General features: G+C 44.5%; 1 protein-coding gene across 1 annotated transcript in view; it reads left to right on the top strand.

Annotated features, from left to right (window-relative positions):
* Window positions 1–14,719, top strand: part of EGFR (epidermal growth factor receptor) — a 232,306-nt gene that overhangs the window by 199,179 nt on the left and 18,408 nt on the right. The window contains exons 20-23 of the mRNA XM_060247751.1: window positions 2,866–3,051; window positions 8,713–8,868; window positions 11,088–11,163; window positions 14,138–14,284. Coding sequence (XP_060103734.1) covers window positions 2,866–3,051; window positions 8,713–8,868; window positions 11,088–11,163; window positions 14,138–14,284 — 565 coding nt within the window. The remainder of the gene's footprint in view (window positions 1–2,865; window positions 3,052–8,712; window positions 8,869–11,087; window positions 11,164–14,137; window positions 14,285–14,719) is intronic.

Below are 14,719 nucleotides of genomic sequence, written 5' to 3'. Positions count from 1 at the left end.
TAAAGGAGATTTTGAGCTGCTCTGAGACTCTGAGATTCGGAATGGAGGGCAGGATATAAATCCAATATCATCATCTTCTACACCAAACTGGCTCTCAAGTATGCACAGCTACAGGCTGTGCGTGCTCATGCTGAGGTTTCACCATACGTGGGAGGGACGGCAGGGAAGGAGAAAAAGCTTGGTTGTCTGCAACTATGAATTTTTGAACTAATGACATTAGAAGCGACTAGAAAAAAGCAATGAGGGAGGAGCTCCTGTTAGCTCTGCCCAGGACCTTTTTTTGGTAGAAAAAGCCGAGCAGGATCTCATTTGCCTGTTAGGCCACACCCCCTGACATCACCATTGTTTCACACAAGGTTTTTCTGTAGAAAGAGCCCTGCGGGAACTCATTTGCCTATTAGGCCACACCTCCTGACCCCGAGCCAGCTGGAACTGTGTTCCTGTGCGTTCCTGCTCAAAAAAAGCCCTGGCCCTGCCACTTAAAAGCGTTTGTGCCCTGCGAGTAACAGTAATCTAATCCATTCAGTTCTTTAGCCACAGTTCCTAGCAGCTTTGTTAGGATAAGAGCTAATTCAGGAGATTTGCAGCCAAATACCAAACATAGTTGGAGCAGGTCAAGGCATACCGTGGAGATTTCCGAGACACTGGTGTGTGTTTTTTTCTAAGTCCCCAAAGCCTGCAGTGAGTTCTCAGAGCCTTTAAAGAAACATCTGACTGCACAAGGGCTTCATTATTCTTCCTCGAAGAGGTCGGCTGGCTCTTCCACTCTTGCAGCATTAAATTTAATGGGCTCTGCTGAATGCTGGAACGGCTTCGTCTTCTGTGTGGCCCACATGCGTACCCGGTCCGCGCACTTGGACCCGCAGTTTGGCAGCCTTCAAGTCAACATTTGCGGGAACGCTCGCTTCAAGCCCCACGTGGTCGAGGAATATTGGTTTCACTAAAAATTAATACAATATGTTTCTGGCATAACAGGAAGCAGAATAAGAACCAGACCGGCTTCACAATTAGGAGCCTGCGTATCACTGCGACTGAAGAAAGAAGTCTGGAATCTTCCTAAGAAAGACCATTTCAATGCAAAATCATTTTCTATGTATTTATCATGGGTTGCCCCCAAAGATTGCCTTCTGCTAATATAGACATGTTATTGTCTATGGACATTGTCCTTTCTTCCTCCCTCCCACCTTCTTTCTTTCATTCTTTCTTTCTTTTGTGTGTCTGCACCTGGAAGTCGTGGTGACCTCTGGTGACTGACCCCTCCTGGGAGCCTTCAGAGCGGTGGCTGAGTAGAGCCTGCCCCTGTCCTCCCGACTGCTGGTATTCCAAGGAGGTCTCCCGTCCAAGTACTTGCCAGAGTTGACCCTGCTTAGCTTCCAAGATCTTATGAGACCGGGCCCACCTGGGCTATCCAGGTCAGGATGATATCTGCTTAGAGCAGGGGTGGCCAAACGTGCATAACGTAAGAGCCACATAGAATAAATGTCAGATGGTTGAGAGCCACAAGACATGAACGTCAAGTGTTTGAGAACCGCAAGGCAGGAAGCAAGCAGCGGAAAGAAAGCAACTTCAACTTTAAATGCATTTTCCAAGTGCCAGCTAGCTTGGCTTAGAGAAGTGACTTAAGGAAACGAATTCCAAGCCAGCCAATGGGGTGGAGTGGGGGTTTCAAGAGCCCCACAATATGTGTAAAAGAGCCACACGTGGCTCCCGAGCCACAGTTTGGTCACCCTTGGCTTAGAGATTTTGGGTAGGAAGATAAGAAGGTATTAGCATTAATTGCAGCTGGCATTATTCTTCCTTTGGCATCCAAACCCAATTCTGAAGCTTGCACCACTGTTGAAGATTTTCTAAGAATTGAAATGGAGAAATAAAAAACACCTGGGGTCTTTGTCTGGACTTCATGGGCTAACAGAACTTCAGTGTGGAAATGAATGTTTATTAATTGTTGCCTAGCGTCGGTTACAATTATTGTTATATTTGCATATACCGTCACTCCATTGTTTTTGTATTGTATTCTAGGAAAAAAGGAAAGGTTCCCTGTGCAAGCACCAGTTGTTTCCGACTCTGGGGTGATGTTGCTTTCACAACATTTTCACGGCAGACTTTTTACGGGGTGGTTTGCCATTGCCTTCCCCAGTCATCTACACTTTCCCCCCAGCAAGCTGGGTACTCATTTTACTGACCTCAGAAGGATGGAAGGCTGAGTCAACCTGAGCTGGCTACCTGAAAACCCAGCTTCCGCCGGGGATCGAACTCAGGTCGTGAGCAGAGCTTAGGACTGCAGTACTGCAGCTTTAACACTCTTCTCCACGGGGCTCTTTGTATTCTAGATCTGTCAGTAAATAAAAAATAGATCACTACACCTGAAGTTATAGGAGCCCCATGGCGCAGAGTGGTAAAGCTGCAGCATTGCAGTCCAAGCTCTGCTCACACAACCTGAGTTCAGTCCCGGCGGAAGCTGGGTTCAGGTAGCCGGCTCCTGGTTGACTCTGCCTTCCATCCTTCTGAGGTCGGTAAAATGAGTACCCAGCTTGCTGGGGGAAAGTGTAGATAACTGAGGAAGGCAATGGCAAAGCACCCCGTAAAAAAGCCTGCCGTGAAAATGTTGTGCTGCGACATCACTCCAGAGTCGGAAACGGCTGGTGCTTGCACAGGGGACTACCTTTACCTTTACCTTTTTAAACCTGAAGTACAAAGTAGTACATACCAACCGTTCCAACACCTCATTCTGTGAAGTGTATGGAATGATTCTAAGACACATTCACTGTTGCATTACCACTGTCCCTTGTTTTTCCTGCATCTTGACATTTTTGCCATTTCAAAGGTGGGGTTTCATTCTCACTCTTCTCTTCCCTCCCGCCCCAGGAAGCGTATGTGATGGCCAGCGTCGACAACCCCCACGTATGCCGTTTGCTGGGAATTTGTCTGACATCCACCGTTCAGCTCATCACCCAGCTTATGCCTTACGGCTGCATCCTCGATTACGTCCGGGAAAACAAGGATAACATTGGCTCCCAGTACCTTCTCAACTGGTGCGTGCAGATTGCTAAGGTGAGCAAATCGTGAAATCCGCTTAGCTTGGCGATGGCTCGTCCTGCACCTCTGGCAACCTTTAGATGTGTCTGCTTGGCCGGGCCCACAGTCTGGAAACTCTAGGGTTGGCACACAAAAGCAAACCCAGCAAGATGCCTGGATTTTTTGTGGACCATCCCTGCTCCAGTGTGCACTGCTTCTGAAATTTTGAAATGCGTGAAGTACTGCTATGTAGGTTTTCAGGGCTTTTTTTGAGCAGGAATGCACAGGAAGGCAGTTCCGACTAGCTCATTGTCAGGGGATGTGGCCTAATATGCAAATAAGCTCCTGCTGGACTTTTTCTACAAGAAAGCCCTTTGCAAAACAATGGTGACATCAGGTGTGGTCCCTGCTGGGCTTTTTCTACGATAAAAGCCCTGTAGGTTTTTAAAATCAGAAAACCACTTTTGAAATAAAGTGGTAGAGCAAATAAAACTAATATTCGATCTAACCATTCCAGTAGATTTTAAACTTCTTTTATCTGGCCTGATAAATTGGTGAGTAAAGATCAGAAATCTTGAATCTTGACAATGTTGGCAATCGCTCGTATGACGATTGCTAAAAATTGGAAACCCCCATGATTGAAATGTGGTATGATAAGTTATGGAACCAGTATGTAATGGGTAAGACAATAGATAACCCTTTCTTCGAAAATGATACTGATTTGACTATAGATTATTATTTGCTTTGAGCCCTGGTTTTGGAATTCTTTGGGAATATTTCCTTTTTGCCTAATAGAATGAATTGTAGGCTTTTTCTTAATTCTTAATAATACCTAGCATATTATGTATTGTTTTTGTAAATTGTTATATGCATCCAAATTGGATTCTTGTATGTTAGATTTATATTTCCGTTATTTATTTTCCCTATGTTCTCTATGTTCCCCTTGTATTGGATTAGATTCAATAAAATAAAATCTATTTAAAATTTTCAAAAAAATCGGGGCGGGGGGGCGGAGGTAGTCAGAAGTCCTGGGCATACGGGACGTGAGTCTCACAATTCTTTGGCTTGTATAAAAAAGCCTGCATGCTTATCTAGAAACCTAAGCAAAGCTCTTGGTTGTTAAACCACAGACAGGAAGCCCATTCCCAAAGGTACTTTTCTACAAAGTTCACGCTTTTTTTGTTTCCTAGGCATCTGAAAAAGTAATTTTTCTTCTTTCTGAAGGGCTTTATCTCTTGTTATCTGAAACATACAATGTTTCTCAGCACTAAAGCGTCTCAGGAGATAGACCATAAATTTCATGGCTAGCAAAATGAGATGGGAGTTTCAGCGCTATGAGAGATTTGTAACAAACTGTTTGGCTTCGATAATTGTACAAAAGATATGGCCAACTGGGACAAGCCTTGGATAAAAATATTTGCAGCGTTGCACAATTAAAAATAAGGTTGACATGTTTGAAAATCTAGCTAGATAAATAATTGTTTAATGAATTCACAAGTAATTCTGTGTTTCTGACTTTGAATTAAATGACAAGTGTTTCCCAAAGCATTGTGTTCTTGGGTCTAGTGTACCATGAAACATGCAAATGTTTACTTGAAGGAGAAATTGCTGAACTGGATAAACTCATTATGTGCGAGCCCTTGATAAATGAGGTTACTGTTAATAGGGTTTTGTTGTTGATGATGACTCGATCTTTGAGAATAACAGCTCATTAAAGTTCCATTTATTTAATGAAAGCCGCTTTTATAGTGGCCTTCTGCCAGCATGCGGGGGTAATTTGTTTGGCAGCAATTGAAGCCCTTGCAGAAATTCATCTGAAGATCTTTGGTAGACTTCACCATGGTGGTCCAAGGTTAATCGGGGAAGAATGAGGATGGATGCTAGGGAGCAAACATTCCTACTGCTGCATCATTGCATCAGTGCAGGGGTGGCCAAATTGGCTCGGGAGCCACATGTGGCTCTTTCACACATACTGTGTGGCTTTCGAAGCCCCACAGAGCCAGTTTGGTGTAGTGGTTAAGTGTGCCGACTCTTATCTGGGAGAACCAGGTTTGATTCCCCACTCCTCCACTTGCAGCTGCTGGAATGGCCTTGTGTCAGCCATAGCTATCACAGGACTTGTCCTTGAAAGGGCAGCTGCTGTGAGAGCCCTCTCAGCCCCACCCACCTCACAGGGTGTCTGTTATGGGGGGAGAAGATATAGGAGATTGTAAACCGCTCTGCAGTCATCGTCGTTGTCTTCTTCTTCTTCTTAGAAAAGGCATTTGTCTCTTTAAATCACTTCTCCAAGCTAATCCAGCCAGCAGCTTGGAAAATGCATTTAAAGTTAACGTTGCTTTCTTTCTACCCCTCTCTCTTCCATATACCTCTCCCTCCTTCCCTTCCTTCCTTGCCGCTCTCAAACATCTGCTGTTTATTCTATGTGGCTCTTACATTAAGCAAGTTTGGCCACCCCTCCATTAGTATAAAACACTTAGTAGCTGCGCTCACATGCTAGAAACTGTTTCCCCTCTGTTAACTTTGCTGGGTGACCCTGGGCCCATCACACACACTCAGCCTAGCCTACCTCTCAGGGGTGTTGTGAGGACAACATGGAGGAGAGGAGAATGATGTAGGACACTTTAGGTCCCTATTAGGGAGAAAGGATGGGTATAAAATAAATAAACATTGTTGCTCTCCAAAGATACCGCATTTATGAGTAAAAAACTAGCTAAGATGGATCCAAAGATTCTGGTCCACTAATGGTGGAACAAAAAGGGAATAAGATGCCAGTTGATAGATGACTGATTTATTATCCAGAGTCCCTATGCATTTTACCATGCAGGCTTCGTCAGAGGGAATCAGAATATTCCCCTAGTGCTGAAACTGTCCACGGCAAAGTAGGGACTTTGCATAATAAATCAGTCATCTGTTGCCTGGCATTTCTTCCTTCTTGTTCTGCTGGTGCATTGCTGGGGGTTGGCTGCTTCTCTACTCAGTTTTTCTTTATCCACTAATGGTGGAATCTTCCTCCAATGGGAGAGGTATGCAGGGCTCTAGTTTGATGTAGTGGTTAAGTGCACGGAGTCTTATCTGGGAGAACCAGGTTCGATTCCCCACTCCTTCACTTGCAGCTGCTGGAATGGTCTTGGGTCAGCCATAGCTCTCGCAGAGCGCGTCCTTGAAAGGGCAGCTTCTGGGAGAGCTCTCTCAGCCCCACCCACCTCACAGGGTGTCTGTTGTGGGTGAGGAAGATAAAGGAGATTGTAGGCTGCTCTGAGATTCAGGGCGAGGGGGTAAATCCAATATCTTCTTCTTCCATGCACCAATTACCATAGATACAGTGGAGTATCTGGATCCAACCCTATGTAAAATGAACTTTATCAGACATCAAAATGTAGAAACAGTCCAGCTGCACAAGAGCCAACATGAATTTGTGGTTAAAATGCCGGACCAGAAAACCCATGTTTGAATCCCGGCTCTTCCCTGAAAGGGGGATCTCAGGCCAGTTGCCTTTTTCTCTCAGCCTAATCTACCTCATAGGGCTGTCGTGAGTATAAATTGGAGGAGCGTGGTGTCAGCTGCTTTGGTTCCCTGCCGGGAGGAAAGACAGGCTGTTAGTGAAACATAAATAAGCAATAACTGCAAGCAAAAGGAGCTGTAACTAATTGGACCCCGATGCCCTTGTTTATTGTATTGGAATAGCTGAATCATTTTAAACTGTAGGCATGCTTTGCTATGCTGATGTTAGTGTAGTGATTTATTAACAGAAAGGATGGGCCTTTCAAGTCCCAGTCAGTGCAAAGATGAGATGTTCCTTCACTATCCAGCCCCCTTGCCTGAGTCCACTTGTTTAAATAAATGAATATTCATTACTTCCCCGCCATCAGGTGTCCAGCTGAAAGAGAATAGTGAATACAACTGGAACCAGTATCTATAGTGAGCTATATGTAGCAACCACCGGAAGCAATGAAACTCTCACGTAAAATGTGTATAAATGTGTTCTTTTAGTGCAAACTAAAATAAAACAGAACTTGGATTGGAGAGCCGGTAGCAGCAGATGAGAGCATGGGTTGATCCATGTTGTAAGGAACTGAGTTGTGGCTCCGTGTAACATTGGGAGAAAGAGGCTTAAAAAGTATTGATAAGCGAAACCGTGAGGATTCCTTTAAAAAGTGGTTCCTTATTCTCTCCGTACCTTCACGAGTGGAACACTAACAAACTGAAAGACTCCACCCACATCTTTACTACGTCTACTTTGAAGAAGCTTGTTTCTAAGAGACTGTGTGAGACTCTGTGTGGGGAAACTTCAAGCATTAAGTATTGAAGTGTTCCTAAGTTCTGTTTTATTTTAGTTTGCACTAAAAGAATGCATTTATAGATGTTTTACATGAGAGTTTCATCACTTCCGGTTGTTACACATAGCTCACAAAAGACAGAGATTGGCCAGAGTCTTCCAGCATTCTGATCGATAGCTATTGATTGACACTCCAAACTATGTGCTTATTACGCATAGACAGTTTATAATGGATCTGTATCTGTAGTAAGAAGAAGAAGATGAAGAAGATATTGGATTTATATCCCGCCCTCCACTCCGAAGAGTCTCAGAGCGGCTCACAATCTCCTTTACCTTCCTCCCCCACAACAGACACCCTGTGAGGTGGGTGGGGCTGGAGGGCTCTCACAGCAGCTGCCCTTTCAAGGACAACCTCTGCCAGAGCTCTGGCTGACCCAAGGCCATTCTAGCAGGTGCAAGTGGAGGAGTGGGGAATCAAACCCGGTTCTCCCAGATAAGAGTCCGCACACTTAACCACTACACCAAACTGGCTCTCCCATAGTAGGCCATAGTTACAAAAATAAAAGACGACCTCTTAGTAAATGCTTTGGCAGATTTCTGATGAACCCTATTTGGAACTAAATACTACATGTATAGGGCTTAATTTCCTGTTTTCATAAGCTTCAACAAGACAATTTGTATCGCTCAGCTTGGCAAACGCAAGGCCAAGTTCCTGGGTCCATGCCTGTACGATGCAATTAGGATCAGTTCTCTCAGGGTATTTGCCCCTTTGAGAATGGAGAGGCATCAAACCTGTGTCGCATAAGGGCAAGTGGTTTTTTAGCTGGTTCTCTGTATATTGACGGAACTGCTTCATAGCTGCCAGAAGAGGTTTGATTGGGATTCTCTGCTGGGCTTGGATTGGTTGTGAAGCACTCTTCTGTAGTTACACTTTACCTGTATCTGTAGTGCACCATTTTGTTCATGTAATTCGCTCGCCACATACCAGGCATCAGTGCCCATTCTGGTGTTGGAGTGATTGTACATGAGATTGGTTGTCTACACAAAATAAGCCAGGAGGAGGAGGAGGAAGAAGGAGGAGGAGGCCCTGGTCTTCCTTGGTGGTCTCCTCCCCAAGCACTAAAAATGGCCAGCCCTGCTTAGCTTCCAAGGTCTGACAAGCTCGGGCTATTCAGGCATGTTTCAAGCTGATGCCAAATCCTGCTGATGTAATCCTGCGTTCATAGTTCTTTGCAGCAGTGGGTACTGAAACAACATTTGTCTGAACGTTCTGCACCTGAACTCATTTTTCACCAGTGATGAAACTGCAGCAGTTTTATCGGAATGGGCCCTTTTCATGAAATGAAGATAGAATCGGTTTTCTTAAAAGTTCTCTACTGTGCATGTTTTTTTCCTAACTGTCTGTTGTGTACCCGCTGTAGGGGATGAACTATCTGGAGGAGCGCCGTTTGGTACACCGGGATCTGGCTGCCAGGAACGTTCTTGTGAAGACACCCCAGCATGTGAAGATCACGGACTTTGGATTAGCCAAACTGCTGGGGGCAGAGGAGAAGGAATATCACGCAGAAGGTGGAAAAGTAAGTAAGGAACACAGGTTTCTTTAAGTAAGTAAGGTTTCTTTTAAGTAAATGCTCTCTGAACTTGTCAAATTGGTCAGCACATATTGAGAAAAAAAATCAAAGCAATGGGTTTATCTCTAGAACTACTGTCCATGCTGTCCTTCACCGCTGCAGTCCAACAAATTAAAAACGGGTTGCTGGATATTGAGCGCCAAGATCTATACAGTCTGGCTAAGAAAACTTGTTTCCCACTGAGCTTTGAGATCCCTCTTAGTACTGGGGAAATGGCCTCATATCAATCCGTCTTGCAGGTGCCACAGCAGCGTAGAGCTTTTTCCCTTGCCAGATGCAACGCCATGCCCTCTGCCATTCTTTATGGCAGATTCAACAAGACAGCCTACTCAGTCAGATACTGTCTCTGTAAGCAAAAATGTGTGGAGTCAGTTACCCGTATTCTTCTTTACTGTAATTTGTATACAGATCTTCGTCACAAGTATTTACATCCTCTTTTAGTTAGCATGCTTGATTGCTCTGATGCATTAAGGACTATAGACTTTTGAACGATTCTTCATCTAATGCCACTGAGAAGGTGGCTAAGTATTCTTTTAAAAGGCACGTCAGAGGATCTCATAGAAACAGTTCATGTTTATGCTTACTCTGATGTATATGTACACTATTGTTCCATTTGACCTCTTTTAACCAATTTGCTCTGATATATATATCTATAAATTTTATGCCAATAAAGGCTAACTTGACTCTTTAAGTAAGGAAGGAACACAGTGATGCTCTGTCTGGGGCAAGTGATGCTCTGTATTCTTGGTGCTTGGGAGGGGCAACAGTGTGAGGACTTCTAGTGTCCTGGCCCCACTGATGGACCTCCTGATGGCACCTGGGGTTTTGGCCACTGTGTGACACAGAGTGTTGGGTTGGATGGGCCACTGGCCTGATCCAACATGGCTTCTCTTAGGTTCTTTCTGTGGCTTGACCAAACTGAACTGCAGCGCTAAAAGAGACAACCAAAGTTCCTAGGCAACAGTTAGGATAAACAGGAACACCCTGGTTAGTTTTGATTTCTTTTTGCGGGCTTTGTCCTAAATGACTGTAGAAAAGCCACTGTTCTGATATTTTTAAATGAGTCAATTCAGTGGGGATCGTTTTTAAAAAGCCTAAATTCTGAGGTGGCTCATATGATGCGCTTGCTTTAAATGCCTGCCTATCTGTTTCCTAGAGGTGAGTTTCTATTGTATTAAAATTGGAAGGGGGCATGGCTCGGTGGCAGAGCATCAGCCAGGTATATGCAGAATGTCCCAAGTTCAATCCCTGGCATCTCCATCTGAGAGAACCAGGTAGTAGGTGATGGGAGAGATCTCAATCTGAGGCCCTGGCAAGCCACTGACAGTTGGAGTAGACGATACTGAACTTGATGGGAGGAAAGAAAAGGAAACATCCTCTGTGCAAGCACCAGTCATTTCCGACTCTGGGGTGAAGTTGTTTTCACAACGTTTTCACGGCAGACTTTTATTACGGGGTGGTTTGCCATTGCCTTCCCCAGTCATCTACACTTTCCCTCCAGCAAGCTGGGTACTCGTTTTACCGACCTCAGGAGGATGGAAGGCTGAGTCAACCTCGAGCCGGCTACCTGAAAACCCAGCTTTCGTCGGGGATCAAACTCGGGTCGTGAGCAGAGCTTAGGACTGCACTACTGCAGCTTTAACAATCTGCGCCACGGGGCTCTTCAAACTTGATGGACTGAGGGTCTAATGCAGTATAAAGTAACTTCATGTCTACAAATACTCATCCTTGGGTGAAGCATCATCATACAGTGAATTTTCATGCTCCTGTTCAATGTAATGTCTTGCAATAGGTGGACTGTAATTAGAACAGGGGAGATCCATAAGCATGTAGAGGCAAAATCCAATGCAAGGAAACATAGCAAGAACAACTGAGGTAATTTCATTGACTGCTTCCAATATAACTGGTTCTGAGTGAATATTTCTCAGTTCCAGGGCTTTTTTTTGTATCAGGAACGCCTTTGCACGTTAGACCACACACCCCTGATGTAGCCAATCCTCCTTTACAGTAGGCCCTGTACTAAGAGCCCTGTAAGCTCTTGGAGGATTGGCTACATCAGGGGGTTGTGGCCTAATATGCAAAGGAGTTCCTGCTATAAAGAAAGCCCTGCTCAGTTCTAACCATCTTGCTATTAGATTTAGTAACCTCACTGCTTCTGCTCCTAGGTCCCAATTAAATGGATGGCTTTAGAGTCTATTCTGCATCGCATTTATACTCACCAAAGTGATGTTTGGAGTTACGGTAAGTCTGAAAGCAGTACTGCGCTACTTTCGATTGGCCATTAAAAAGAAGGAACTCTTAGCTATAATTTTTTTTTTTTACTGTTTCTGCTGTCTTTCTAGAAGAGCCCATTCTTCTTAGGATGAAGTTTATTAGCAGGATCTAGAGTGGGAAAGTGACTGAAGTTTGCAATTTTAAATAATACAGAAAGCATTAAACGCAACACTTGAAGCTCAGTTCACTTTGGCCGGAGGATAAGAGGAATCTTCTCCGATTGTTCATGTTTCATAATACCATGTTTTATTTCCTAACCAATCTGCCAAGAGAAGGGTGGTCTAGTACAAGATCAAACAATCCCGCTGGCATTTGGGCTGTAAGACTTCAGACTGAGGGCCTCACATAACAGAATGTTTTTTTCCAGTTCTTCCAGATCTGTATTTCCAGAATTTGTGCTGTAATGATGAATGGGTTCAAGCAGGAAGGAAGTATGCAATAATATTAAACTTAGTTCTCTACAGGGCTTTTTTTTTGTAGCAGGAACTCCTTTGCACATTCGGCCGCACACCCCTGATGTAGCCAGTCATCCTTTACAGTAGGTCCTGTACTAAGAGCCCTGTAAGCTCTTGGAGGATTGGCTACATCAGGGGTGTGTGGTCTAATATGCAGAGGAGTTCCTGCTACAAAACAAAGCCCTGGTTCTGGATGTGCAAAGAAATTGGGGGGGTGGGATACAAGGGAAGAAACACATTTATTTTGTGGAAGCGCTGTCTTTCCTTATTTTTAAAGTTAGAATTTATTTTCTCTTGCTAGAGCAGAAAGGCAAAGTACCCAAAAGAGGGGCAAATGGATGGGGGTCCCTTGGGAAAACTCATTTTAAAGGTTTTGCTCCCAGCTGCTGCTGCTGCAAAAAAGCTTTCTTTTTCAAAATGAGAAAACACATGGCAAGGAGACGTGTAAAAGCATATGCACAGAATCCATTAGCGCCGTTCTGAAATTCCTTTTCTTGCCAAAAGATAAACCAAAGTGGAACGACAGAGTAGTAACGACAGAGCTGTGGGAATTGACTTATCTCTATGAGTTGTTTGTAGAACATTCCTGCAGTTGAGCTGCACCTGTATTATTTTGAGCCTCCCACACACAGATTTCGAGCTCCATAAGAGCGAGGCCTAAGTCAGTTATCCAAACTAGAGGAGACACCCACACGAGTCTTGTAGGTCCCAAGTAAAGCCACAGCAATGCTAAAAGGCTGGGAGAAAGAGAAAGGGGAAACTAGAACAACCCAGACGCTTTGTTGTCTCAGCATCTTGGGCCCTTACCGATCTTCATGCAAAGTTTTCCACTTTCCTTTGATTTCTTCGCTCGCTTGACCAAAGATCTTGCACACTGGGAGGCCTCCTCCGTCCTGGCAGCTGCGTCCCTCACAAGAACCGTCTGGGCTCCTGAGAACTTGCAGCTGAATTTACAAATTCCACTACAAGTAGAAATCACCAAGCTACTCCTCTGACAAATGTTGCTTTGGGTAGAAAAAGAGGCATTTGATGGAATGTCTGGCCGGGCCATCACTGCTAAATAAATACCACCAAGAACAGAGAGTGTAGATGTGCAAGCACTTCACCAGTGGATGTACCAGCAGCCAATCTATTGCTAAGAATTATGGAAGCTTTATGCATGGTGCCGTACCAAACTTCAGGCAGGTCCTCCAGAGCCGTGTGCTTGTGTTTGTGCATGCAGAATGGTTTCTGAAGCTGGCAAGCCACCGCTTTCCCTGGTGTGTTGGCTTCCTCTCTTCCCCAGTGCAATCATAAACAGAGTTACACTCTATGAAGTCTCAATGTGGAGCAGAGGTCCATCAGTGGCTATTAGCCACAGCGTATTGTTGGAACTCTCTGTCTGGGGCAGTGAGGCTCTATTCTTGGTGCTTGGGAAAGGGGGAAGAGTGGGAGGGCTTCTAGTGTCCTGGCCCCACTGGTGGACCTCCTGATGGCATTTGGGGGGGGTTTTTTGGCCACTGTGTGACACAGAGTGTTGGACTGGATGGGCCATTGGCCTGATCCAACACGGTTTCTCTTACGTTCTTAATGTTTTCAATGCTGTAACTCTGTTTAGGGTCGTACTTTCTGCCTGTTGGTTTTGTTGCGTTTCAGCACAATAGGATTTATTTTGTGGCATTTAGCAAGACAATAAATTATAATGACTAGGTAGACACAGGTGGGCAGCTGTGTTGGTCTGAAGCAATAGAACCAAGTTTGAGTCCAGTGGCACCTTTAAGACGAACAAGTTTAGTTAATCACATGAAAGCTCATACCCAGAATTTGACTTGTTGGTCTTAATATTGTGTCTGGACTCAAACTTTGTTCTATAATGACTAGAGACATTGTTTAGGAAATTCAGTTCCTAAGCAATTCTCTGAAAGGATTGTGGTCTACAGCAGACAAAGTCCAACACTTGGGTACGCACCCGTGTATCACAAAATAGCAAGAAAGAAGGCTGGCCTGCAGTTCTGAAGCCAGGCAACTGTTCAAAATATTGCAAGGTGGTTCTTGTCTTATAAAATGAGAAATGATTATCTAAAAAGATGATAGCTAAGCTGGCATTTTAGTTCCTTGCTTGACCTTCAACAGGGATTAATCGAAATTAAAATTGTGCATTGATTTTTTTTTGTTGTTTTATTAAATCTATGTACTAGACGTGGGCAGTAATAATGCATACTTCCTTAAGAGGTGCAGGAAATAAATTAAGAGTTAACAGGACTTTTGTAATGTCTTTGTATAATTAGGTACACCCACAACAAACAGCTCAGTTTGCCTTTGTGTCCTGTTTGCAAACAAGTACTAATGGCCCTTTAAGAGAGCCCTGACTGTTCCCAAACGAAGATGAATAATGCCAGAGCTGGTTGTTCCTTGGCTGATAAAGCAAGTCCCTTTATGTCCTGGGAGCATAAGTTCTTCCAGTTTAAAGGATATCTTTAAAATTCTCCCCTGCAATGGTTTTTCAGGTGTCACAGTGTGGGAACTGATGACGTTCGGATCGAAACCCTATGATGGGATCCCAGCCAGCGAGATTTCCACTGTCCTGGAGAAAGGAGAGCGCCTGCCTCAGCCTCCCATTTGCACCATCGATGTCTATATGATCATGGTCAAATGTAAGTTAATGAACTTCTGCATCTTAGCGCAATTCCTCTGTGCGATGCAATAAAACAGAGAGGATAGCTTATGTTCCAGATGCTTGTTGTTGATGCCTACGCCAGTTTGGAGAGCCAGTTTGGTGTAGTGGTTAAGTGCGCAGACTCTTATCTGGGGAACCGGGTTTGATTCCCAACTCCTCCACTTGCACCTGCTGGCATGGCCTTGGGTCAGCCATAGCTCTGGCAGAGGTTGTCTTTGAAAGGGCAGCTGCTGTGAGAGCCCTCTCCAGCCCCACCCACCTCACAGGGTGTCTGTTGTGGGGGAGGAAGGTAAGGGAGATTGTGAGCCGCTCTGAGACTCTTCGGAGTGGAGGGTGGGATATAAATCCAATATCTTCATCTTCTTCTTCTACGCTTGGTGACTTTAGAACCATGCCAGACCTTTATTCTCGT

The sequence above is a fragment of the Heteronotia binoei genome, chromosome 10 (assembly GCF_032191835.1).
Source record: "Heteronotia binoei isolate CCM8104 ecotype False Entrance Well chromosome 10, APGP_CSIRO_Hbin_v1, whole genome shotgun sequence".
Classification (NCBI taxonomy): Eukaryota; Metazoa; Chordata; class Lepidosauria; order Squamata; family Gekkonidae; genus Heteronotia; species Heteronotia binoei.
This window is presented reverse-complemented; position numbering and strand designations above follow the sequence as displayed.